This window comes from Lissotriton helveticus, chromosome 7 (assembly GCF_964261635.1).
Source record: "Lissotriton helveticus chromosome 7, aLisHel1.1, whole genome shotgun sequence".
Taxonomy (NCBI): domain Eukaryota; kingdom Metazoa; phylum Chordata; class Amphibia; order Caudata; family Salamandridae; genus Lissotriton; species Lissotriton helveticus.
Window position 1 is genome coordinate 1,454,440,575 of NC_136068.1, and position 26,757 is coordinate 1,454,467,331.

The window sequence follows — 26,757 nt, forward strand, 5'->3', positions numbered from 1 at the left end:
ATCCACAAGGAAAACTCTGACTCAAGTATTGGTCACAAGTCGTCTGGACTACTGCAATGCTCTGCTGATTTCCGCTAAAGAATCCTCCCTCAATAGATTGCAAGTGGTCCAGAACACAGCTGCTCGACTCGTGACCAATGCTCCCCCAGAACACCCTCACTCACCCTACTCCGCAAACCACACTGGTTACCGATTCAGAAAAGGATAAATTTCAAGATCTGCTGTATGGTATACAAAGCCCTGAATAACCTAGGAACCAACTATATCGCAGATTAATTCACCCGTTACAACCCGGGTGCTGGGGGTCTTCGGATACCAAATCTGCAACTCTACAATCTAGCCACCCACTGCAGTATCTACCCGAAAGGAACAGGGCTGAGGCAGAACGACATTGGCTCTTTCAGGACCGCTCGGTCGCCGGCACATCCCAATATAAGATCCCTGTTTTTTAAAAAGAGCATAGGCCCCAGAGTCTGTACCTATCCCCAAGGCGACAATGGAGGCTTGGGACCATAGCAGCACTAAATATGGCTTAACCTTCTTTCCCTCTCCTCTGACACCCCTATTAGATAACCCAGATTTCCAGCCAGGCAACAGCCCAGAAGCATTCCCCAGGTGGCGTCGGTCATCCTGCCGCTCAGCGGAACACCTGTTTGATGAGTAAGGAGTGATCCCCTTCAATCGACTACGCAAGGTCAACGCTAACCTCGAGGCAGAGCGACTGCACTACTGGCAACTGTGTTACAGGTTCATACAGCCAGACAATAAGACCCAAACGCAGAGACATCTTTCTCCATAAGAAAAATGGCTAGTGTCTACGACCACTGATAGGAGATTGGGCTCGGTCCTCTACACCCTTCTTCTTCAGCCTACTGGACACACTTGCAAACCTGGTGAGGCTCACTGGGAGAGGGTTGGGGAGATCCCAGACCAGCAAGAATGGGAGACATTTATTACAGAGTCCACCACACACTTGCAACACGGCTCTTACTGAAACACTCACTAAATTACCGACATACTGGTATTTACTTCCAGAACGCCTACACAGATTCGACCCTAATAAAAGAGTAACTTGCTGGAGGGGGGTGCGACACCGGGGGTACGGCTAGTGCACTTACTTTGCCCAAATATCCAAGCCTACTGGTCCCAAGTATTAGTAGATAATGACATACATCTATGCCCTCAGCTCCCTGAATTCCTATTGTACACGCTGACACACATGCGTTGCCCAATCCCCTCACCTACCCCTTTAGTTCTAGACGGGTGAAGCAGATTGGCATAGTCCTGGGTGCAGCAATCCAAAACATCCTCTTGCACTGGAGGACAACACAAACGCTCATTTACCCGGGCTAGTTCCATCGCCTTTGGCTCATCCTAGGAATAGAGACTATCACCCTTTCCCTCAATAATCAAGGGGCATCTTTTGGAGAGCAGTGGCGCCCGTATAGATCTCCTCTCACGCAAGAATTTTGAGAACGGACCTGCCCAAAATACCAGAGTCACACGATCAGAACAGATCAGGAACAACGCATCATGAACACACGTAAGACTTGCACATCATTCCACAACCACAGACCAAATTGAGTGATTTGAGGGGAAGGGCTAGGGAAGTTGAAATGGCCAAAAACATTCCCACCGGCATGCAGTTTTTACTAATAAACCTATATAGTATATAAACAATATTCTGTAGAAATTGGGTATTCGCAAACAGATTTATCATTTCCACATCACCACGTAAATTGTTCGGATTTGTTTCCATCCTATTAAAATATTTTCTTTCATAACAGAATTACAAAACAAGCCCTTTCATAACTACTGAAGATTTTGAAATGTTTGTACAGTTCACTTTTTAGCCACTTAAACATGTGCTAGAATAAAACAGGACATCCTTTCATTTCACACTTTGACAAACAAGCTGTACAACACAGTTCCCTTTACAAAATCCTAAAACTTTGCAGTCAGAGAAAGAAAAGTAATTGAAGATGTACACAGACTTTTAACCTCTCTGAACACAGAATAAATGTGACAAGATGAAAACAAGATTTAAAGGCATCTTTAATGCTCCTTCAGTTTGTGAGTGAACAGAACACCTGTTTGTAAGCTCAACAGAAAGGGTGAGTAGGACCTAAATACAGCTTACCCTCATAAAATCGGACTCGCCATATGAGATTGGGCAAGTAGATTTATCGAGGCCGGTTTAGTTCCTACTATAGTGGTTAAACATGTTCCTAGGACCTGTAAATTAAAACCTACTAGTGGACCTGCAGCACTGACCGTGCCACCCACTTAAGTAGCCCTTCAACCATGACTCTGGCTTACCATTGCAGAGCCTGAATGCAGTTCACACTGCCATGTCAATCTGGCAATATAAAACATTTGCAGGAGCAAATCCTCCCTTTTTATACATATATGTCACCCATAAGATAGGCCTTGGACAACCCAGAGGGCAGGGTGCACTGTATTTAAAAGGCAGGACTGTACTTTTAAGTTGTGCATGCCCTGCTATTGAAAAACTCTCAAATTTGTTTTGAATTATTTTAAGGCCTACCTCTCCCATAAGATAACATTGGTATTACCTTATCAGATGCTAGAAGTGTAATTCCCAATTGGGAAGAGATAAACCCTTCAAGTGTTTCTGGAATCACAATTTAAAATCCAAGCTTATGGTGAAGTTGGATTTTAGATTGCAATTCTGAAAATGCTACTTTGAGAAAGTTAGCATTTTTTGCTGTAGTCATTTGGTACCTGTTGCCTGTCTCTGATCACATGACTGGGTGTGGTTGACAGTTGGGCTTCGTGTATTCCTCCTAGACCGCTGCACACAATGGGAACTTAGGTGTCTCTCAATGGACCATCTCTGGCAGGATGGGGGAGGAATTAGGCTCAACTTCACTTACACCTAAATAGGCTGTGTCTTGTTCACACACAAAGGGCTGCATACCCCTGTTATGAGTCTTAAGCCAGGACAGGAACTGAGGAACTCTGTGCACTTCAAATGCTGATCTTTGAAGTTTCCCTTACTTCAAAGGCACCACGGGGTATAAGTACTGGACCTCAGACACCACCACTTCAGTACACTTCTGGACCTGTGAATACTCTACCAGGAAGGACTGCCACTCTGCTGGACTGCTGCTTTGCTGTGTTGACCAGCTGCCCTCCTGGTCGAGGGACTGGACCTGCATCCCTTGACCCCAGAGTGACTCCAAGGGCTGGTTGGCTGGACTCCTTACCTGCCTCAGAGACATAACAGGCTTCCAACCCCTGTACCTGGACACTGCTATCTGCACGTCTACCCTGCAAAGTGGTGCCACCCCAGTCCTAGACCCTTGGAAGTGGGCCTAAGATGCTTGCCAGCGGAACAGACATCTCTGCTGAGCGCTGCATCAACACTGCTGCATGGATTGGACCCGCCGTAAAAATCTTGCATCGCTGCCACCTCCCACATTTTGGGACTGACATCGCCCCCGGAGCTGCCGCGGCACAGCACTTTCCCTTGCACAAGCTTCTCGCATCTCTAGACGACAGCGAAACTCCACATCGCAGCTTCACTGCTCATCGGAACAAACGCATCGCGTCTGCTGCGCTTTGCATCTTTGACACCGGATTTCGCATCGCAAGCCCCTTCAGGACCTTGCACCATGGACTCACCTAATCTAGGAACGGATGTATCGCCTCCGCTGCGCGACATATCTGCAACATGGATTCGCGAAATGCTCCACAATCAGGAATTAAGGTACTCTGTTCAGCTGGCCTTACTAGGTCCTTATTGGGGGCATGGGTTCCATTGTGGTCGGCCTGAACTTGTAAGTTTGTCCTGGTCCGGTACGACCAGACGTCCCAATAGCACTTTGTGCTATTTGGCGCTATTTTTATTAAAAACTTTAACAATCAATCTCTTTGGTTCTACAAACTTGATTTCTGTTGTTTAGGTCTAGTTTTATTTATTCAAGTCCCATCTACGTTTTTTAACTTGGTGTGGAATGTTTTTGTGTGATGTCTTCATTGTTTTAGCGTTTTAAGTGTTGAACAAATAATTTACCTAAATGTTATGCCAGACAGTGTGAGCACAGGTTGATTTAGAGTTTGCCTTCCTCCTATCATGACTAGGATTGTGGTTGCTGCTTGACCAGGGATAACACCCTAGTCAACCAACAACCAAATTTCTAACACCAATTCATAAGGGTCATATAACAGCTCAGAAAACTCTTTCCAGTGCTGTTGAAGGAAGCTAAGATGTAAGGATTCAGGCTGTGGTTCGGGCTAATACACATGTTCCTAGGTATTCTGGCATTTAGTCTTCAACTGTCTTGGACTATAGGCAGCACCAAAAGGATCATATTCTTCTTCCGCTTCAGTGTTGAGTAGCTTAATGGGTGTCTGAGGTAGAATTTTACTACGAAAAGTTTGCACCAGTTGTAGAGGTTTCATGGTTAAAGAAGCTTTTCATGGTAGACTCATCTAAGATGTAGTTATCAATGGTGGTGCCATTGACAGTGGTGTTGAGGAAGCTTTTTTTGGACTGCGACCTCTGTGGCCTCTCTGCAGTGAATTTCTCACCTGTAGTGGCCTAGAAGAGGGCTTGTCTGAGACAGTCACGTCCATCCACTGGCTTACCACAGACAGTGGGGTAGTCTTCAATTAGTTAACCAGAGAGGACGGTGGAGGCATAGATATCCGAGAAGGTCTCTCTTTATGGTCGATCACTGGAGAATGTATGCCTGAGGAAACAGCTGCATTAGGCTTTATTTTTTCTTTATTTCACAATCCAGGTTTATAGGAGCTGGCATCGGATTCATGCCCTTGAGAGGTGTTCAGTTGTCTTATTTTTCTGCATTCATGGTTGAAGTTCTTTGCACACTGAAAATTGGTTAGAGTAGGAACTGACAAATTAATGGGTTTCACCTAATTTTTGCAAAACAGATACCTATTTAACAGGGGAAAACCATAATTATGCTTTCACCCGCCCTAGTTATAACCCACCCATCTTCTATGTCAAGGAGAAATGCAGCAGTGGTAAAAACAGATTAGAAACAGGTTTTCTTTATTTTACAAGTAAGGTTAGAAATAAGGAACATTGAGGTCAAAGATATTTTTTCTTTTTTACAAAACAAATAGGTTTACAAAACACAAGACATGTTGCTTCCAAGACTATCAAAGAAAAACTACTAGCTATCCCCTCTCACCCTTATCCTCTCACCAAAAATAATGATGATGTCTCCATCAAAAAGTCTCTCACCATACAACAATCTGCAGTACGGTAATATATTAAAAGGAGACTAAACTTGCACTTCGCTCTAAACGCTTAGCTTCATGGAAGTGAATTTTCATCATCTCAATAAAAAGGCACTAGTCCAACCATATTACTGAATGGCACTATGCATGGCTAATGATCCAAGTTTAAAGATAAGGACAGCCAATTAACGGATAACATAAAATAACATGGCCTGCGATTTACAGGATTGAGTTTTATCAGATCATTCCGATTTTCAGGAAATTAAAGATTACTGGGCTTGAAGAAGTAGGACTCAGGACATCTGGCAACTCTCCTGTAACATGTATTTTTTCTGGCAGGCATAACGGCTATGTAAGGCAGCATGTAAAGCACAAGCACTCATCATAACTACTGCTATCGTCCCCAAATTCATTTTAAGTTATCATAGCTCTAGTCCTTGGCCTCCCATCAGTGCACCTGCACATATGGTATGTATGCCTTTGTGCAAGCAGAGCTTACAGTAGCAAATATCCAATATTGGTGTAGTCAGTAAAATATCAGATGAGTCTCCTGGCATGTGATTCAACATTCTGACAGTTTTTCAAGGATGGCCTTGCCACACCCTCGTCATGGAACAGTTTGTCAGGGTGGGAAGAAGTAATTTCTGACACTAGTAGAAATCTTCTTCCGTCTTTTCAGTTGCATTCTGGTTCTGGATTTGCTGCTGCTTCTTATACAAATCTGCAACCTGAAGAAAAATGCCAAAGGTATATTTAATTGTTTTTATTTTTAAAGCACAAGCAACATTATATAAAAACAGCATAAAGACACGAGCCCTCCCAAACCTTGATGGCAATTCAGCCTCGCGTAACAGACTACGTATAAGGGCCTCAATCTAAGGAACTTGTAGGAAAGGGCAGACTCACCAAGGGCTTTTCACCATTATGCTCGTCTCTCGACTCCTCTCAATTACGCTGAAGGCATTACTTACCTGTAATACTGGTTCCTCATGAGGAGTATCTTTATTAATTTAATAAATATCAGATTATATCTGTACTGGAGTAAAATCCCACACCACCTTTTTCAATAGAAAAATACAATTCTCCAAAAATAAATGAATTGTATTGTTGCCTACATCTTTTCACTTTTAAAAGAGAATAAAATAAAAAGTAAGCTGTTAAAAGGCGTATCATTACACAAAAAGAAAACGGAACTGTCACCAATGCAGCCAAGATCCACCACACTCCGATTCATCATTTGGCAATTGATCCCACAATTTGTTCATTTGGACAACCTAACTAAGCCTGACCTTGATGAAAGACTAGTATTGAAGATAAATAACTTCACTATCAGATCTCCATTAACAAACAAGTTACTGACCTTCGGTAAAGTCTAATCTGGTGGAGACAGGATCTATCTCTAAATTCCTACCCTTTGAATTTGCACCAGGCTGAATCCGGAAAGAAATTTCAGCAGTACAGATGCGCGTCGGTAGAGGTCTTTGTGCATTTCTAGTGATATCGACCATCGGATGTGACGTCCACATAATCCATATGTGCTCCTTCCCAACACGCGGACATCAATTTCTAAGGTGACAACATTCAGCACCAAAAAAAGCAGAGCCCCTTACAGAAACTGGCCAAGGAAACAGTATCAATAAAGACATATCTCTCTCTTTTTGTCAATACAGACAGATCTGCTAGAAGGATTATCCCAATATCAAGCCAGAGGAGTATCTTATTATCAAGCAGGATATAAAAGATAGGAATAAATCAGTTCACAGAGCGTGGAGGATGGAAGGGCCAGTAGGAAGTCTGAGGCAAGATTCACCGTCTACCAGAAAAAGCGTTACCAAAGGTAAGTAACTTGTTCTTCTGATTGAGACATTTAGCTGCAGATTCCTTACCTTTGAATTAGACAGCAAAGCAAAAAATCCCTGGAGGACCTGCAAACTAACTGGTGCAAAATCCCCGCATAGAACTAGCCAGTGTCTAGCTGGATCATAAGAATTCTGAAGAGACTGGCCACTCTAAGGCAGGAAGGCTAGGAAGAATTGCTCTGCAGTTCAATAACAGTGGTAGGAACCACCGGTAACAAAGGCAGAAGAAGAACAAGCTTTGGCATAGCCAATAGGTCTAGCCTTTGGGACCTTATAACGGTTTAGCCAGACGCGCTGCACTAGGCTCGACCTAAAAAATACAAATACAATAGTGTCTGGGTAACCAAGACACATGTCCATTAATATTGAGTATTTACTTACCAAAAGCTCTCACCTGTCCACTTAAACCTATGCACAGCAGCATAAACCAGTGTTCACATCTATCCATCTTGCACTGGAAACCGTAAATGCATTTAAAGCGTGAGTGGACGTGTAAAAACATCCATTACAGGAGCAGGCAGAAGCTCTGATGGAGGCGCGCGGGCTCGTCTGCTCTGACATGTACCAGAAGCCCAAGGAGAGGGGGGAGGGGGAACACAATAAGATTGGTTTCAGACCCACGCCACATATTGCTCCATTGGGAATGCGTAGCTTGTGTACTGCATTCAAACAATCTCCGGACCCCGGAGTCGGGTTATTAGTACAGTGGCGACTCAGACAGCAGGCAGCTTTGGGATGTTCATCGGCAATGCAGACCCTCCTCTCCGCTCATAACTTTTCTCAGTCAGAGCAGGGAGCACAAGCTGAGGCGGGCGGCTGCCTGGCACGCAGGCAGCCCCTGCTATGGTAGCCCAGCGGATACAATTACAGCATGAACATTTGAAAACCCCGTTGATTTTGATACCAACCGTGCAAGGTCATGCAAGGCAACCACCGTCATTCTGAACGAGAGAGAGACGGCATCCATGACTGGCTTTGTGTTTTATCTGCAAGCTGCCTGTCTGCTCACTAGCTGTGTGTATTAAGTCTAAAGCGCCAGAAAAACCATGGTTTTGCACCACAGGACTGCCCTAAGTCATACTCACTCTCACCCCAGCCCCCCACTCCCCCAAAGAGATCAGAGAGCTATTCTGCACAACTCACACTCAAGCCTATCTCTACCCTGCCTAATAAAATAACAAACATAGTCACAAGAAGGGCATCGTACACTAGATAAACTCTGCTATTCCTACTACAAAGATTTCAAGATTAAAACATTGAAAGGCGTGGAATGTGCGGAGCCCGTGGCTGACTTGGTGTTGGTGCGTGACGGCCAGCGCCATCGTTCTAAGACTAAGCAAACACATTTAGACCAAACACTTCAAGTAACATAAAACAAGTGGTGCGCACACGCTGTAAGGAAGGAAAAAAAAGCAATAGCGCGGTGCATTGCGTGTAACCTGACCCACCAGGAACGCTGCCACCCTGAGCGCCGCTGCTCGCTCCTGAGAGCAAAACGCTGTGGGGGTGACACATTGGAAGAAGGTGGGACATGCACCCGCCTTTAGCAATTTACGTGCTTTCATTTTTGAAAGACTCACGCAAAGGCCAATCCAATGTGTGGGAGGAGTCCGACCCACACGGAGAAGTTTGGAGTGCTTACAAGAAGCCTCCCATAGAGCAGCCCATGCTTGCTGCGCTAGGCTCGACCTACAAAGCATGTTGCTATACTCCTGGCCGAGGAAACAACATACAACATGGACCAAAAACGAGTGCACTGGCACGGCAGAACATAAAACAGGGTCGGCGGGAGTAGGGAAACTCAGGAAGGAAGGAGACTCTACTGACCCATACATAGCTCCTCCCCACAGGAAAGCATTATGTTAGTCACATTGTTTTGTAGAAACAGAAAGAAAGGAATTCAATAACCCCTGCACAAGGGAGAGCATGGAGCAAGATCTGAACAACACATCAGCAAAGACAACAAAGTACTATGGTAGCACCTCGGGAATCCCCATAACGATAGTGATATGGGAGGGAAAGAAAGAACACTGGTAGTTGTAAGAAAGGAGGACATTTATATATATGAATATAAATAAAAATGTGTAGAAAGACATACATTTATACACACACAAAGATAGATAGACTGGTACTAGCCAGTAGATAGTTAGAATTAGGACCAAAGTTTCCATGGGAAAAGCGTTTTCTGTTTTGACACAAACTTTGCTACCGATTCACGAATCTTCACAAAAATATTTAAAAAACATGCACTTTTTGGTTCAGCTGCTCTGTTGAAAGTTTCAGGTGATCGTTCAACCATGGGGCCAAGAAAAAAGGGGAGTCCCAAAATGAGTTTTCCCCAGGTCTGGTCTACTGGGATTTTTCATTTTTTGAACAGGACTACAGCCTGAACCACTGACTGGAATTACACAAAATTTAGCAGAAAGCAAGATGTTGGTCCAGAAGTACGAGTTACTTACCTTCGGTGACGATGTATCTGGTAGAGACTATTCTAGCCGCAGATTCCTTCACGTAGAATTATCCAGGCGTTAAGGAAACTGTGGCCAGTAGTCTCTATCAGATTCGTATGTTAGTATGAGGAGTAGGATGCCAAACAGTGAGTTCCAATTGATTGGTGTACAAAATTCTCCCCACTCGCTCTGGAGTATCAGATGGGCACCATCCTCATGCACTTTCTGCAGCACGTTCGCTGTAGCCCCATGAGGAAACATCAGATACCACAGAAGACAAAGAACAACTCACTGTGAGATTGGAAGGGCACATCCTTGTGTAGTGCTCCAGAAAGATAGATTAGAAGGTCTCCATCTGAGCAGAGGATTCCCAGATGCTGGCACTGCTGAAGGGCCCTCATTCTTCAACAGCATAAGGCACCAGGAAGATACCAAAGTTCATGAAGCCCAAAACGCAGAGGACATTCAGTAATGTAATGGACACTTGACCGAAAAACATCAGGATATTATTCTAAGTATACAAGATCCTCTGAGGTGAAGGAAAAGCTATCATGCAGGTGGTATCTACAGAAGACCAGTCTCAGAGTCCAAATGAGCTGTGTTTTTCACTAAGTGATGGAGAACCCCTGACGATGAAGCAAGCTCAGGGTAGAAGACTATGTAGTCTGAAACAGCTGCAGAAGTATACCTGCATAAGTCAGCCCCTAGTATCCAAGGACTCCTGATCAAATGAGGGAAGCTGGCACCACTGGCAGCACTCTGGTGAAAACCAACACCAAAAATTGATAATGAAGGGACCCCACTGTGAGACAGCCAACGTCCTTAAGCCAGGACCACTGGGTTGTGAAAAAAAGGCATTACTGAGATCAGTCACCCTCCTAAACTGGGCTTTCAAGGCAAGGCCTAGAAGACCCTACTTAGAAATGCATCTGGAACCTGTCCTGATGGGCAGAGGTTCAGGGGCCTTATTTCCAGAATCATGTGGTATAGCATAGTATGAATAAAGTTTAACAGCTAGTGGATATTCTGGCATTATAAAAATGGGGTAAACCAATAAAGTCAAAGGACCTGGGTATTGGTCGGTATAAAGAACAAATGGTCCTAGACTAACGTAGCATGAATTTCTAGAGTCGTAGCATTCACTGGCTGAAAGATATATGTATATATCTACTAAGGCACGTACTTGATTGAGGAGTTCGTTAAGGCACAACACCGAAGTGTCCCGCTCACAGCAAGGCTGACGGACACAGCGCGTTTCTCCACTTACATGATTACTCACGCTTTACCAAGGTATTGGAAACACGGAGGGTTTGCAATCACCATCGTCATTTTTAGCCAGTTGCTTAGCGGGCACGATCAACTTACTTGATCATTCTTTCTCTGACAGATTGATGCCAGTTTCTTAACGCACAATGCCGGACTGTCCCTCTCTCAGCGAGGCTGACGGACACAGCGCGTTTTCTCATTTATACGATCACTCACGTTTTACCAAGGTATTGGAAACATGGTTGGTTTGTAATCACCATCATTGTCAATTTTTAGCCAGTTGTTTAGTGGGAACGATCAACTTGTGAGATCATCACTTCTCTGACAGATTGATGCCATTTAGGATTCCTACCACACCACGCCCATGCGCCGTTTCTCCATACCGTGGGTGAGTCATCCTCAGGCACTTGGCTACTCCCAGTTTCCATTTTCAATTTAAATGTGATGTCTAATTCGTCCCTTTGTATGTGTTTTTTCACAGTACTGGAAATTGTTCCCACAGTTTCCTGATAAGTTTACAGGATTGAATACTTATCATAACCAATATAGGATTGATCAACCAATTGTTTCTCACCTGACACATCCCATGGTGAGCCTCTCTTTTTTAATTCTGCATCCATCAAGGCACCTTGTAATTGTTGAGGCACCCACACCCCTTGATAATTGACACGGCCACTCTTATCTGATAGTATTATGGTTATTTTCAGATACCCCTTGTCCCAGTCCTGAAGAAGACCCACCGCTGAGGTCTACATTAACCCTTATGCTACAGGGTCGAAACGTCGACGCCTCCCGAATAGGCCCACACCCTTTACCCGCCCCCTACACTTGGAAAACAGAAGAGATTATACTGTGAAAATAACAGTTCAAACAAATGTCATATCTTTCTGTACATATAGGGGTAGACCTGAATGTTGATGAGACCATTTTCTAGTTTTTACTGGATCTCATATACCAGAAGATATTTGTAAACAAATTATTGCCTTTATTTTCTGCCCTTTTTCCATCTTCTCTCACAAGAGCACTGATCTTTCACATACCACTTCTCTCTCCTGATAACCATGTGGATATAACATTGTATATTCCGTCATGAACCATTATGTGTCTGTCTGGGTAAAATTCCACATATGATTGATTAAAACTGCACTTTTAATCATTACCCTAGTGGCCTTTGAATTTAAATTTATATTGCCTTCTTACTGTACGTGCCTTAGTAGATATATACACATATCTTTCAGCCAGTGAATGCTAAGACTCTAGAAATTCATGCTACGTTAGTCTAGGACCATTTGTTCTTTATACCGAGTGGATATTCTGGAGCAGTGGCCACAAAGTGGTGGGGGTAACCCTTGCGGATAAAATGGAGATTTTATGCTGCATGGAAAAGAATTTCCACGAGGCCGGAAAGTGGGAGACCTTCCCCAGTAAGAATCTAATGGTGGAGGGAGGGCAACAAGGGGCATCTTTGTGAAGGCAAAGTCTGTGGATGATAGGAGGGGATGTTAATTGGAGGTACTGCTGGTGACCTTTTCATCCTCTTCTCAAAAATGGATTGGAAAAACTATTTCAGATTTCGCCTCAGCAGATGACAAGGGCAATTATCGCATCCCTGCTCTTTACGCACAACAGCCACGAATGAGGAAACTTCCGGGCATAGGGCTCATTGGGTATGGAATAACTCCCTTGTATCAAAGCCACCGGCCAGCTTTGATACAATAGGGGAAAAAAGGTTATCAGTATCGATTTGGCCACTTCAGTGTGCCACCATTCCACGTTAAGAATACAAAGTGCATCCGATTCTGTGACAGTTTTCCATGCATGCATATCTTCCTTATTAATTACTAAAAGGATCTACTCTGTTAGGATGGCTGAAGCAATGCCAAACATAGATCAGCAAGGCCTGGGGACACCATAAACAAAGGTACCGTTGCTAAGTGAGCCAGTGTCATGGGTAGAGATGACAACCACAGAAGTGGAACAGAGGCCAGAGCCTGAGAAGGTGTGGATTTGGGTGGTGTCTGGGGAGGAGCTACTGGGTCAGACGTGTTTGGGCCCAAACTTGAGAGGTTAAAGGGGCCCGGAGGAAAGACCAGCAGCCTGCAACGCTCCAACATGGTCCTCCAAGGAGCCTATGAGACAGATCAGTGAATGTAGCCAGAAAGACTAGACAGACCTTCACAAAACTGAGATCCGCTCAGAGGAAGAAGCTGTCGTTGGTGAATGGTGCTGACCCATACCAAATGATTCTGAGAACAGGATCATTTCCAAAATTAGGAATGAAAGAACTCTTCTTTCTTATAGTGATATATGTGCTTCTTATGAAAGGATCTTTAGGAGGGCTGCTCTCTACCAGTAGATATCCAAGGTAGAAAGAAAAGCACCAATTTGGGGTCTCCTTAAGGGCCAGGTCAAGAATAACTTGGCCCGATGGCCTTAGGGTGCATAAAGTTACAGTGCTCAGACATCGAGGCTTGGGACCAGGACCTCAGCACCACATGAAGACCACTTCATATACAGACTGCACGGAAAACACTAATTGTACCAAGAATCCCTACCAACAAATACACAAAACACTTATCAAATATTACAAAATAGTCAAATTGAGGCGTAGCTTGGCTTGCGGAGAACATGACGGCTGTGCTCTGAGCTCCGTTGCACCTCCGGTGTGTCGGCCGGACCGGATAACTACTTGAAACATTTAAAAGCATTCCCAAGTGGCAGAAGATGGACTGATGGCGATAGTGTGACTGTGGCACCTTTAAACAGAACGGAGAGCGACTACTAAGAAGATTACTTTCCCACGGCCTGCTCGCACATACCAGCGTTCACCTTCCTCACAGTGGGAGCAGCGTCTACACCCGCACAGCGTAACCGAACGGGCTGAGGCGCCCAGCGGTTGTAATTTCTACCATTCTAGAGATACTTAGCCTTACTTTCTACTTGACTCTACTGGAGCGTTAAGAGTTTGTCCATGGTACGCTGTCTCTCACTGATACCACCCATATCTACAACGTATGAGTGCGGCTTGCCGGGACTCTGTGGGTCAAGCTGTTAAGCGAATTATCTGAAGATGAGGTGGCGCTTCAGCATTTGTTTGACAATTGCACATACTTTAAACGGTACTGTGCAGAAATACGGTGCCACCTTGTTATCAGCTGGAATCTCGGACCACATTTAATTGCTGGACTCAAACAACATTCTTTGTTTCAAGATCCTCACAAAATGGCGGTGGTCTCTGGAGCCATGTTTTAACCACTTTTAGTACCCACCTCTTATGTTTCTTTAGGTGGCGCCAAATGGGCTAAACATCTTAATACTGACGAATTTAAACATTACGGATGATCAATGACGGAACATTGGTACATTTGCACTATGAAACAATATCGCCCCACCTCTTGTACAATCCAGATTCTTTACAATAAACAAATTTCTTTGGACCCCAGCCAGACTTCACAAACTAAACCTATGAGAGACTGACAAATGCTGGAGCTGATAACAAGATCCTGGTTCACACCCGCACATGTTCTTTGGATGCCCATTTCTTGCACCATATTGGTGCTCAATAGCTCAATACAGGGTAGAGTATCAGATATATGAAATAAGTTACTTACCTGTAACTGCAATTATCCAGTATTGGTAACTTTCATAGATTTACATGCTTGAATCATTCCCCGTCGCCGAGATGTGAGTCCCAGATATTTATAAAGGTAATGTCACAATAGACATAGAAGTAGGAAGGCCTAAGGCCTCATTTAGTAGCATATCCAAGTCCTCATTAAAAAAAGGACCAAACTTAAGAGAACAACCAATCGGCTGACACCACCCTCTAGAACCTTCCTGAAAGGAGCTCCAGTCCCTCGGATTTTAATAAGCACTGTGCATACCCAGAGAGACAACGGAGAGTACGAAGTAAGCCCTTCCAAGGGAGGCGGGTGGGTCGTATGTGAATCTATGAAAAATACCAATACTAGATAACGGCAGTTCCAGGTAAGTAACTTATTTCTTATCCTGTATTGGGGTATCTTTCATAGATTCACATGCTTGAATCAGAATATAAAGCAGTAAGGAGTATATTTCATAATATATATTAATCATACATGTACGAATAGTCAATAACTTTCTTGAGAATAAAATAGAGATACATACATATAAATAAATATAAACATGTATATGCATATGGAATAGCAAATGGATGGTTTCCAATATTGATATCACAAAGAGAAAAAACTGAGAAATGTGCATTAGAAGGGTTGGTGGGAAGGAAGGAAGGCTCACTTTTAGTGAAAAATATGTCTTGGCACCGCCTGTCCCACTGCAGCATCTTTTATCAATTTGGAATCCAAGCAGTAATGCTTCGTGAATGTATGTGGCATCTTCCAGGTTGCTGCTCTACAAATGTCTGAGAGGTGCATTCCAGCAAGCAATGCCATAGATGTAGACACTGTCCTAATGGAATGGGCAGGAATGTTTGATTGCGGGGGTTGTGCAAAATGAATTAGACCCAGTCAACAATATCTTAACCCCTTCGACGCTCATGACGAGCTGGGCTCGTCATGAGGTAGCCTCCTCGCACGCTCATGACGAGCCCAGCTCGTCATGAATAATGGGTTTTTTAAAACATGAGCACAGGAGCGGAATTTCGCTAGCGCTCATGTGGTTAAAGGTCAGGGAGAAGAGGGGAAAGAAAGCAAACCACACAAGAAGCTCCCTCTTCACCTATATTTCTTTTTCAATGATTCAATAGATTTCTAAAATGGGCCCTATAAACACAACATCAAGCAATTACATCAAAATTCTTTATGACTTTATTTATTCAATTTTTAACATTTTTCTATTAAATATCAAATTAATTCTCAATCAGGAGACACCATCTGTTTGAGGAGATCAGGTGAGACGTTATCATGCGCTGTTGGTGACAGGCTCGACTTTGTGAGGAACCTTAAAAGTGGAAAAAAGAATTGACTGGGGGATAAAAAAAAAACATCGACTATTGAGGACGAGCAGTCGCATTGTAGATATAAGGAAAGTGGCATTTATGGCCATTATTATAAGGACGGCCTAATTATTCACCTCATAGATAATAAGAACTTTGACAGTACTCCCTGGGTATTTTTTACTTTGGTTGGTTTTGTAGCGGGTCCTGATGAAGGTGGCAAGCATCTTCTACCATTGCCACCGAAACGCTTCGACCAATGACATTTAGATCCTGCTCATCGCAGTTGTCTCTTTGGTCAAAGGAGATCATTTTGTACATCTAAGTCTCCGCCTTGCCAGAGTTTTGAATGTAGTATGAATGCTGATGAAACTAGTGTGAATGTACGAGAGTGTTTTTTTGTGCGTGTGAATATTTTTACCAGGGGTCTACATGTCAAAAATTGTGAAAATTGATAGCTTTATATAATGATTATATTTTTGCATGTTGATCAATCAGATATTGTTTATTGAGAATGAATTTGATATTTAATAGAAACATTTAAAAAAAATGAATAAAGTCAAAGAATTTTGATGTAATTGCATGATGTAATTTATACGGCCCATTTATTAATTCTATTGAATCATTGAAAAATAAATATAGGTCAAGAGGGAGCTTCTATAGTGTGGTTTGATTGCAGGGGTTGACCAGCTTGCTGGTGACCGAAGAGAATAGCACAGAGGATCCATCTAGATATGCTCTGTTTCGTTAAGGGAAAACCTTTCCTATGTAAGTGTTAAGCTACAAAAAGCTGATTAGCCTTGCGGAAGGATTTAGTTTTGTCTAGATAAAATTTAAGGCAGTGTTTCAAGTCCAAAGAATGCAAAGCTCATTCAGCAGCTGTTTGAGGATTTGTTAAGAAGGAGTTTAAAACAAATGGTTCATTAAGATGAAAGTCTGATGGGACTTTAGGTATACATTTCGGGTTGGTGCGAAGGATCACCCTATCATGTTTAAATTCAATAAAGGGTTCTTGTATTGTGAACGTTTGAAGTTCACTAACACTTCACCGGACGCAAAAGCTAGAAGAAGAGCAGTATTCCACGAAAGGAATTTTAAGTTAGTTCCATGTATCGGCTCAAATGTGTGCTTCATAAGTTGAGCAGAAACCATGTTGAGTTGCCATGTTGGAGGCAGAGATTTTTACAGGAGGGAAGGTCCTGATTAACCTTTAAGAAATTGTTTTATCAGTTTGTTTGACCACAAGGAAGAACCTTTAAAAGATCTTTGAAAACGGGAGATTGCAGCCAAGTGAACTTTGATCCAAGTATGAGCCAAACCTAAATTTGCTGGATGGAGGAGATATGGCAAGACTTCCTCCGGAGATTAAGGGAAGCAGCTTAGCAGACCCACACCAGACACAATCTTTTCATCTTAAAAAATAAGAACTGTTGGTACTGTCGGCTCTTGCATGAGACAGGATCTCCCTGCACTCTTGAAGAATGTTTAAGTTTCGAAATTCCTGGAACTCAGGAGCCATGCCGATAACCTCAGAGCCTGGAACCTGGTGCTGAACTTGTCCCTGGTTCATCATGAGAAGAGAGGGTAACTGCTTCAGAGGAATCAGCGGTCGCAAAGAGTAAGAGATGGTGTTCCGTGAACCAATGTTGGCGATGCCACGCTGGAGCTATTAGAATTAGTTTACAGGGTTCTGCTTTCATCTTTTTTAAAACCCAGGGAAAGAGGAATTAGCGTTAAAGCGTAGGCAAATACGCCGGACCGTGCTATTGAAAAAGCATTCCCCAGAGATTCCTGTTGGGGATGCCAGCTTGCGAAGCTTTGGCATTTGGAGTTGCCGTTTGTGGCGAACAGGTCTATAGTCGGTTCGCCCCACTGAGAGAAGATTCTTTTCAGAGTATCTTGATTCAACTCCCGCTTGTTCCTTCCCTGGAACATACTCTGCTCTCAATGAAATTCCATATTGAATTGCCCAGTTACAAATTCGTTGAGATTCTAGGGAGAGAGCTGGAGTTCCTCCTTGTTTGTTTAGATAGTGCATTGTCATAGTATTGTCCGTTCTGACGAGCACTAGGGAATTTTGTATCCTGGGCAGGAAAGCTTGTTGGGCTAGAAGTTCCAAGAGATTTATGTGTAGAGTCCGCCGAGAAGGTGGCCACTTGCCACTGATCTGAAGTTTCTGAAGAGAGGCCCCCCAACCTTCCAGAGAAGCATCAGTTATTACCTTTTCTTCCACAAGCCTCTCCTCTGGCAACACCCCCCCCCCCCTCCTACCCCCCTGAGTCAGATGTCGAGGAGGAGTCCACCAATATAGCGAGGTGACCATTTTGTAGGAAGATTTATTGTAGGCAGTCGCAGGCTGTTGTCTCTGAGCGAACTGTGTCCTGTATTGCTGGCTGAAGGAAGTGTAGGAAAGAAACAGATATTGTTGGTAACCTCCCCTGTAGGATGACTGGCTTTTACCCCGTGCATGACGAAAAGGTTTTCTTTTATACAGGAGGGTACCCAAAGCTTTGGCTGTGTCAGTGTCTTTTTTGGTTCCCTGAAGGGCTTAGTCGATATGCTTACCGAATAGTTTGTGTCCATCGTAAGGCATATCTAGAATTTTGGTCTTGACTTCAGGCCTGAATGTTGTAGCCTTTAGGCATTCCTGGCGCCATAGGACTGCGGCTCCAGCTAGCTGACGGAAACCAGTGGAAGCGATGTCCATCGTGCAGTCTATTTCTGAAGTGTTCGCACGTCAGTAAAACTTTTCTTGCCTCCTCCTTGATGTCTTGGGGAAGATCGTTGATGTAAGGAGCAATATCTGACCACATCTGTCTGTTTTAGCGTCCCAGCAGAGCTAAGGAATTGGACGCTCTGCCTGTCAACGGAGACCTAGACGAAAAACGTTTGCCGATGCTGTCCCGTCTCCTACCCTACTTGTCCAGAGGTGCTGATCGCGGAGCTGATGGGTTCTTTGACCTGCGTTAACCCACCCGGGAAATTACTGAATCAGGTCTAGGATGACCTGTGGGACAGGCAGGCGTGTTGTCGGGGGCTTTATATTTTTTGTCAAGCCTTGGTAAGACTAGAGGAACTGTGGCTGGGTTTCTCATTATCTTAATGCTCTGATCCCAAATATAGTCGATAATGGGCAAAGACCTGACTGATTTTTTTTAAAGTTCCTTGAAATTGTAAAGGAAACAGTCTTGTTGGCAAGTAGGTATTGGAATTGCAAAACGTCTGGCTGCTCACTCCAAGAGATTATGACATCCTCCATTATTCTCTGGAAGTGAGTCTACTTGAGGTGGAGATGGTGATGCTGGTGGAAGAATAATGTAATCATCCCACTCGTCTGAACACGATTGTATATCCTGGATTTTCCCTTCTTGTTGTCCCTCTTTGTCTTCATCTGTAGATGGAACTGCTGCATAGGCATTTAAGACATAGGAAGGGGTGGAGGTTGACACTGCACCACAGGAGGTGGTGAAAGAGCTGGAGCAAGTAATGGTGTGGACGTAGGAAAGCTATTTTTATAGTCTGCCAACATGAATTGTAAATCAGAGTGGAGTGAAGACAAACCATTCCTGGATGCAGTTGCTGCTGCCGTCATTGGTCAGAATAGCACAAATGCTGGTCATAGAATTGCTCATCATCATCATCATCTGAGTATTCCTGGTATTTAACGTGCCACTCCGAAGGACTTTTGAGCAGCCCCAAACAAGCTGTCTTCGTCCGAATCATCATCGTCATCCAAGAGATGAGTTGGTAATAAGGCTTGAACTTTTCCTGATCATACATATACCGTTGTCGAGGAGAGGAACGGTCGACGGGCATTGGTATTAATGTCCCAGACGCAACTGGAGTAAATGACAATAAAGTTGTCGACGATGCATCTCTCGTCGTCGACGATGCAATGGGAGAAATCGTCCACAAGGGAGTAGTCTACGGTAGATTCTTCGTCGACGCAGGCAACACCATCGACTAAGCACTCGTCGTCATCTTTGTCGTTTGGATGATAACCGTTGGAATCTTTGTCGACGACTTTCTAAATATCTTTATCGTCAACGACAAAGGACCTCAATTCATTGACGAAGACGCTGACAAGACTGAAAGCGTGGCAAAGTTACTCTGACAACAGTCAGTAGAGGTCTTGTCGTCGTTGTTGGTACTGCCGTTGACAAGCTGTCCGTCGATGGGCCTGAGGAAGGCTTTTTAAAAGCATGTTTTACCTTCACCGGAGGAGGGTCTGAAGCTGATTTCTGAAATGATTTTTTGACAGAAATAAAACTTTGATGCAAAGGAGACGCTCTGGAAGGCAGATCATGTTTTTTAGTAGTCTCTGAAGAGTTTTCTGCATCTTCTTTGGAGGTTGCTGAAAGGAGTGACCTGGAGAGACGTCCAGAGGTCTTTTTTGAGGCATCTTTGAGGAGGATTTTGAGGAACCTTCGCTTTCCTCAGAAGATACAGGGTCCTCCCCGTCTAAGCCTCGGCAGCCATAATAACAGCCTCCCCTCACGGTCCTTTAAAGTCTTTGATGAAAATCCTTTGGTTTGTGATCAGGATAAAGGCAGTAAAAGCAGTCATCGATGTGCAGCCTTTTCTTTCTGCAGGTACCACAGGGCCTAAAAAGGTCTTTTTCAGGTGTTTCCTACATGAAGAAATTAGTGAAATTCACTCAGGCAAGAGAATTATAGTTGAAAAATACCTTGAACCCAAGAGAAAAACTGAAGAGAAGGATAATGAGAAGTTAAAAGGACAAAACTGAGCAGAGCTCAGTGGAGAATCCCTAGTACGACGTGCGATATAAAATCTAAGGGACTGGAGCTCCTTTCAGGAAGGTTCTAGAGGGTGGTGTCAGCTGATAGGTTTTTCTCTTAAGTTTGATCCTTTTTTAAATAAGGACTTGGATATCTTACTAAATATGCGGCCTTAGGCCTTTTAACTTCTATGTCTATTGTGACATTACCTTTATAAATGTACCAGGGACTCCCATCTTTATGTCGGGGAATGATTTAAGTATGTAAATCTATGAAAGAGACCCCAATACTGGAAAATTGAAATTCCCATAACCCTGAGCTTTCCTATGGTTGCTTTAAGTCCAAGGACCTCAGAGAACACTATGAATCTCCATGCAAACAATATGGACCTCTTAGATGGGCTTCTTACTATTGCAGTGAAAATATTTTTTTCAGAACGGAAATCATTTAACCATCTCTCACCATACCTGGTGGGTGTGGGTTTCATTTACAGTGGCGGCTCCCCCATTGGGGCGTCGCCCCACTGCTTTCTCACACCGCGAGAAAGCAGAAGTGCCTCTGTGCCTGGTTGGGGGTGGGCGTGTGGGCGGTCCTGATCGAGGGCAGGGGGGAGTGGCTTGCCCACTGTATTTATTTATTTATTTATTCAAAGTTTTATATAGCGCGAACAAGATCCTTACAGATATCAGAGCGCTTCACAAAGACAGGGTAGGGGCAGTAGGAATGAGCAGAGGTAATTGGAGCAACGTAGTAGTCACAAACGTAATAGGATAATAATAACATATATAAAACATATCAATATACAATCAGTTAGACAAATAATATAAGACGACCATTGATCCCCCTACAGAGGTGTTCAGGTGCACCTTGGGTGTGTGGAAGGCTTATACCAATGTTTTAGTATAGAGAGAGCATTGAGTGGGGGCATCGGGAGAGTGAATGTGTGGCTCAGCGTGTATCATGTATTGGTCGGTAGTAAGCAAGTAGCGTAGTAGTGTCCCCATCAGGTAGAGGTATAGTGCCAAAGGGCAAGGTGTGCATTGACACAAGGTAATGCAGGGTCTCTGATCAGCACCTATAACGTTCCGGAGATCTTGGCCAGAAGGATGTTTTTCACCTCTTTCTTGAAGAGTGCAGTGGAGGAGATACGCCTGGTTTCAGGAGGGAGCGCATTCCAAATCCTGGGTGCCATTCCTGAGAAGGAGCGCTTGTAAGTTTTCTCTTTCCGGAATCTACGCGGTTTCAGGAGTAGATTTTTTGAGCTTCTATTGGTTCTCGAACCTCCTGATATAGACAACTTTTGGGCGAGGTAGTTGGGTGCATTGTGGTGCACGGCCGCGTGTGTCATAACTGCAATTTTTAGCTGTATTCTGGCTTCAAAAGGCAGCCATTTTAGTGACTTTAAGTCTGGGGATATATGCGAATGTTTTCTTGAGCCAGTGATGAGTCTCGCAGCAGCATTCAGGGAGGCTCTTAAGGGTGCTGTTGTGGATAGCGGGAGTCCGCTGAGGGCCACAATTCCGTAGTCTATTCGAGGGATGACTAACGTTTGTACAGCAGTTTGTAAGTCTTCAGCAGGGAGGAAGGGTTTAACTTTCCTCAGTGTGTTGATTTGGAAATTAGCTGCTTTTGTAGCTTTGCTGACGTGCTGCTGCATGTTGAGCTTGGCGTCCAGTGTGATGCCTAGGGATTTCGCTGAGTCCACGATGGTGGGTTGGACATTGAGTGCTGTTAGGTTGTTGAGCCATGTTTGGGTGGTGGAAATTTTCGCCGGGGTGAGATGAGTAGGAACTCAGTTTTCAGAGCATTTAGTTTGAGGTGGTTATGGGCTAGCCAGGCTTGAGTGTTAATAAGCGTGGCATTCAGATGTTTGATATCATCCGGGGATTGAAGCTTTAGGTACAGTTGTGTGTCGTCGGCGTACATATGGAATTGGACAATGGAAGCTTGTAGCAAGGTGGTAAGCGGTTCCATGACAAGGTTGAACAATGTAGGGGAGAGGGAGGATCCTTGTGGAACGCCTAGATCTGCTGGCACAGGTGAACCCACTGTTGTGGGTACTGACTGTTTGGTCGGCCCTGGAGCTGACTAAACAGTCAGTACCCACAACAGTGGGCAAGCACCTCCTCCCCTGCCCTGCAGCAGGACTGCCCACTTTCCCTTGTTCTCTGTGCGGAGAAAATGTCCCGGCTGGGGTGCTCTCCTCCTGCCCCTACCAGCGTTGTAATTGGCTTACGTACATTGCGTAGGGGAGGGAAGCTACCAGTACAGCATGGCCGGCCGCGGCCTGGATCGGAGGCGATGCGGACGGTACCCGGCATTCAGGTACATTTTAAAGTTTTATTTTAAATGTTTTATTCCCCACCTGCGTTCCCTCCCTCGAGCATGCCGGCCGCCGCTCGTCCTATCTGTATCTTTGGTGTGTGCCGTGCAGGTCTAACCTAATAATTCTTATCAAGCCGAGACGCAGGTAAATTCATTTGCAGAGGCTCACACATTCGATCGAGAAGCCCGGATTAGAAACCAGACTGAGTGGTAAAATTGCCAATGTAGGAGCTGCCTAACAAAACTCTTTCCATAAGCCTGATTTCTACGGGGTGTACTCGGAGTTCAGCATACTTCCGGCATTTTAGGGATTTGCAAAAATCTCCCCTGGGTTAGAAGCCCTTGGTTTGAGTGCGCACTCCACCTCCTCTCTGCATACTTCTGTGACTAGTCGGGTTAAACGTGGCAGAATGAAGAGTGTACTCAAGACTTTTTTCCCGCAGGGATTTTCCTGCAACGCAATGAAACCCTCGATGCCCTTCCCCCACCATGGAAAGTGGAAACACATTTTCCCAGGCATTATTGAAAGTACATTTATTTATGTGTGTTTCCAGGGATTGAATATCCGCATTTCCCGGCTCTAGGAACCCGGAGCTAGAGAAATCTACGACTACCACAATGGTTCTTAAAGTGCTCTAGTGAAAATAGGTAAACGTGAGCGTTCTTACAGTTGTAACTCTCAGGTGTGATAGTTTTACAAAAAAGACAAAAGTGTTCACTCTTAGTTCTCCCATTAGTTTTCACTGCAAATAAAACACATGCTGGCACGCTAGGTTCGTTTATGTCGTTGTGTGCACAAGTCTCAGTTTAGCGCGTTGTGTGTATGTGGGTTGGTGTAAGTAATGACCCGAGGTGTTAATAGCATGGATTATGGCGCATGGAAAGGTGGAATGCTCAACACACTTTCACTATTAAATATCAGACAGTAACACGCAGACCAGAGTAAAGAAAGGATTTTACTCGCTGAGTCATCCTGCAGTTGCACAATCAGTATTGGGGACAATCCTTTGAAATACATTTAAAAAAAATGTATTTTGTTGCTTCGTTCTACCCCTTTTCAATCGCACCACATCCCATGCCGACATTCTACTAGCCCTGCCTACTGCTACTAACTTTCTTCTTAGCACTGTACTCAAGCAATGCTTTGACTGAGAAAGGCGTCTACTTGACTTCCATGTTTGCTTCTCGAAAACGCCTTCGAGAGACCCCTGGCCTCCCTGGGATCATGCATTGTCAGCTGTCACGCTGACGGAAAATTGACTTTTCACACATATTGCCAGTACCAGATAGAGCACGCTGCAAGCCTAAAGTATGTCATCACACATTTTCCCACTAGACTAATAATGCATATTATTAAGTTAAAAATGATACATTAAATTAAATTAGCACAGAGTGGAACGATTGTGCATTGAATGTGCTGCATTATTCAATTTAAACCCGTTCCTGACTTTGTTTTAATTAATAAGCCCATGGCATTTCAGCTAATCCATTAGGGTGGCTAATTTATGACAACTAACAGCGGTTTGGTCCTCTGCCGAAGGTGTCTTTGAAGTTCGGCGAGGAAATGTATAGAACATTTAGAAAGAACACAGTGCAAACAGACTGCTTCTTAATCACAACACCTTATAACAGAATGGTTGCAACCACTTGGCATCAGGTGTGTTGCATAGAAAACTAGATATTGATAGTGCACTCATACGTTTCTTTGTGTCAGGCGTGTAAGGTAAATCATTGTGACATTTAATGGGTGTTGCAATGCTTGTCTGCTCTGCTACCACTTGTGATCACTTCATAGTTGAGCTTGCTCACTTAATTTGCTCCCTACGTAAAGCTCACCCCAACGTTTTGCCCCACCACTTTGAAATGTCACCAGCCGCCACTGGTTTCATACCTCAGAGGCGCACATTATATACCCAATCACAATCCTCCTACCCAACCTACAGTGCAGTATGGTGCTCTCTAGATTTATTTATGGAGAAGAACACTAACGTTAGAGGACTTACCCTCACATACACCTTAGGGTCTGGCTAGGCCAATGGATATTCACTTGCATATCTCTTCTATTTCTCCCCCCTCCTCTCCTCCTCCATACCTCAGGTTCACAGTTCCCCTCGAATTGTTCTCATTATAATGTAGGCAATACTTCATAACTATACACATATTCCGTAACTCACATTGTATAGTGTGGGATCCCTTTGGTATGCATAAGCCTCTTTTTGTCCAATCCCACCTGCTCTTTTATGGTGGTAGATCTCATTTAAAATGTTTTATCCTATATCCATATATCCATATATCCCAATGTACTGTTTTAGTTCTGTAAGTAGGAATTCTTATTTATAACACCCATATGGAATTGAATATCATATTTAGGATGATTGTATTACAATATACCTTGTACCGAATGTCATCTGATTGCATGTTATCGCACTCAATAAAATACTTTTAACAAAAAAGAAAACAGTCAAATTGTAAAGAAAGGCTATCATACTGTGCAGCAAACACAAGAGGCGCATGTGTATAAAAAATATTAATGGAAATCTCAAAATATTTGATCAAGATTAAAAGTCAGAAGTAAGGGAAGAGTCAGCTAAATGTCAAATGTACACATTTCTTGTTGCTTTGTTAGTCGTTTTCTGCCAGGAGAAAGTAGTTCAAGGGACCAGAGGACCACTGTATAGTCTGAACATTCTTGATAGCTTCCGATTGTACTTTTTGGGCTAGACCCTTTAAGACAAATGTACTCAAATACATTTTGTACCAAAAAAAGAAGATCCTAACTATTTGAACTCAATAAAAATAATAAAATGTTATACTGATACTGAATTACGCAAACTAACTAGTGTCTGCAATGAAATTCTAATGTTTATGGCTTTAATAAAGATGCTGAGGATGGAGAAATAGTCTTACTGTTGATCAAGCTTATCGCATCCTATCCAATTATTATACTGGCAATAGATATTTCTTACGCAGTTTACGATTGATTTATAAAAACACTTGATGGAAAAGCAGCAATTCACAACTGGCATAATTCAACAATTGTCAGAACTACATAAATAGCAATACTTGAAATTAGTACCAACAGCCAAATCTAGACTCCTAAAGTCTAACTTACCCTTTTTCACATCATCAAATATTTGCAGTTTGAAGGACTTCAGTATGGAATATTCCATAGGAAGGACACATGTTTATACACAGTCTACTTTTTTCTATTTGACCTATATTCTGCACTTTCAATCCAAAATGGAATATTTAATCTATGCACAAAGCAAGACTTCCTACATTCCTACTCCAAGCCCCTTCCTTCACCAGTTCTAAAACACAGCTGGCCATTATAGGAGTCAAGATCTCTGCTATCTTGCATTGCACTATAAAGAATACCATTAAACACTGATCTTATATACGTTTCTATAAGACATCCGTAACAATGATTATGAGATGCTTCAATCACTACACTACTACTATTGGGTGTGCCCTACAATACAGCCATTGGTACATTTGAATACTTCTAACTATTTAGAGTACCTTTAAAGAGAGACCCTCATTCACATTGAAAGACACGTAATCCTCCTTTTTCACCCATTTTTTTTTACCTGGGACGATATTCCTCAACTCTTTGAATTCCAGAGGAGTAGGTTTAATTATAACCCAAAAAAGATTACTAACATGTAGGAGCATCACTAATATAAATGAGCATCTTTGTGCATATTTTCTTACATACCCTTCTGCACCTTCTTTTTATCTAAGCAGTCTAATGGTCATAATTAGAAATTAGCATTTAAGTAAATCTCATTACCAAGCTTTAGTAGGCTGAAGCGGAGTAATCAGTACTTTGGCAGTGGCCACAGGCTTGTGTGCCAAAGTTAAACCATCATATCCTATGTCGTGTTCAGCGAAAGGCAGAGGTCATTGGGATGGCTGCACCATGTGCTTTTACATCAAAATGAGATGCAAGG

At 43.4% G+C, this 26,757-nt stretch overlaps 1 protein-coding gene across 3 annotated transcripts in view; it reads right to left on the reverse strand.

Moving 5' to 3' along the window:
* Positions 1–5,024: 5,024 nt before the first annotated feature.
* Positions 5,025–26,757, reverse strand: part of LIG1 (DNA ligase 1) — a 452,209-nt gene continuing 430,476 nt past the window's right edge. For all 3 annotated transcript variants that reach the window (XM_078654820.1, XM_078654821.1, XM_078654822.1), the window contains one exon: positions 5,025–5,960. In XM_078654820.1, coding sequence (XP_078510946.1) covers positions 5,883–5,960 — 78 coding nt within the window. In that variant the 3' untranslated portion in view covers positions 5,025–5,882. The remainder of the gene's footprint in view (positions 5,961–26,757) is intronic.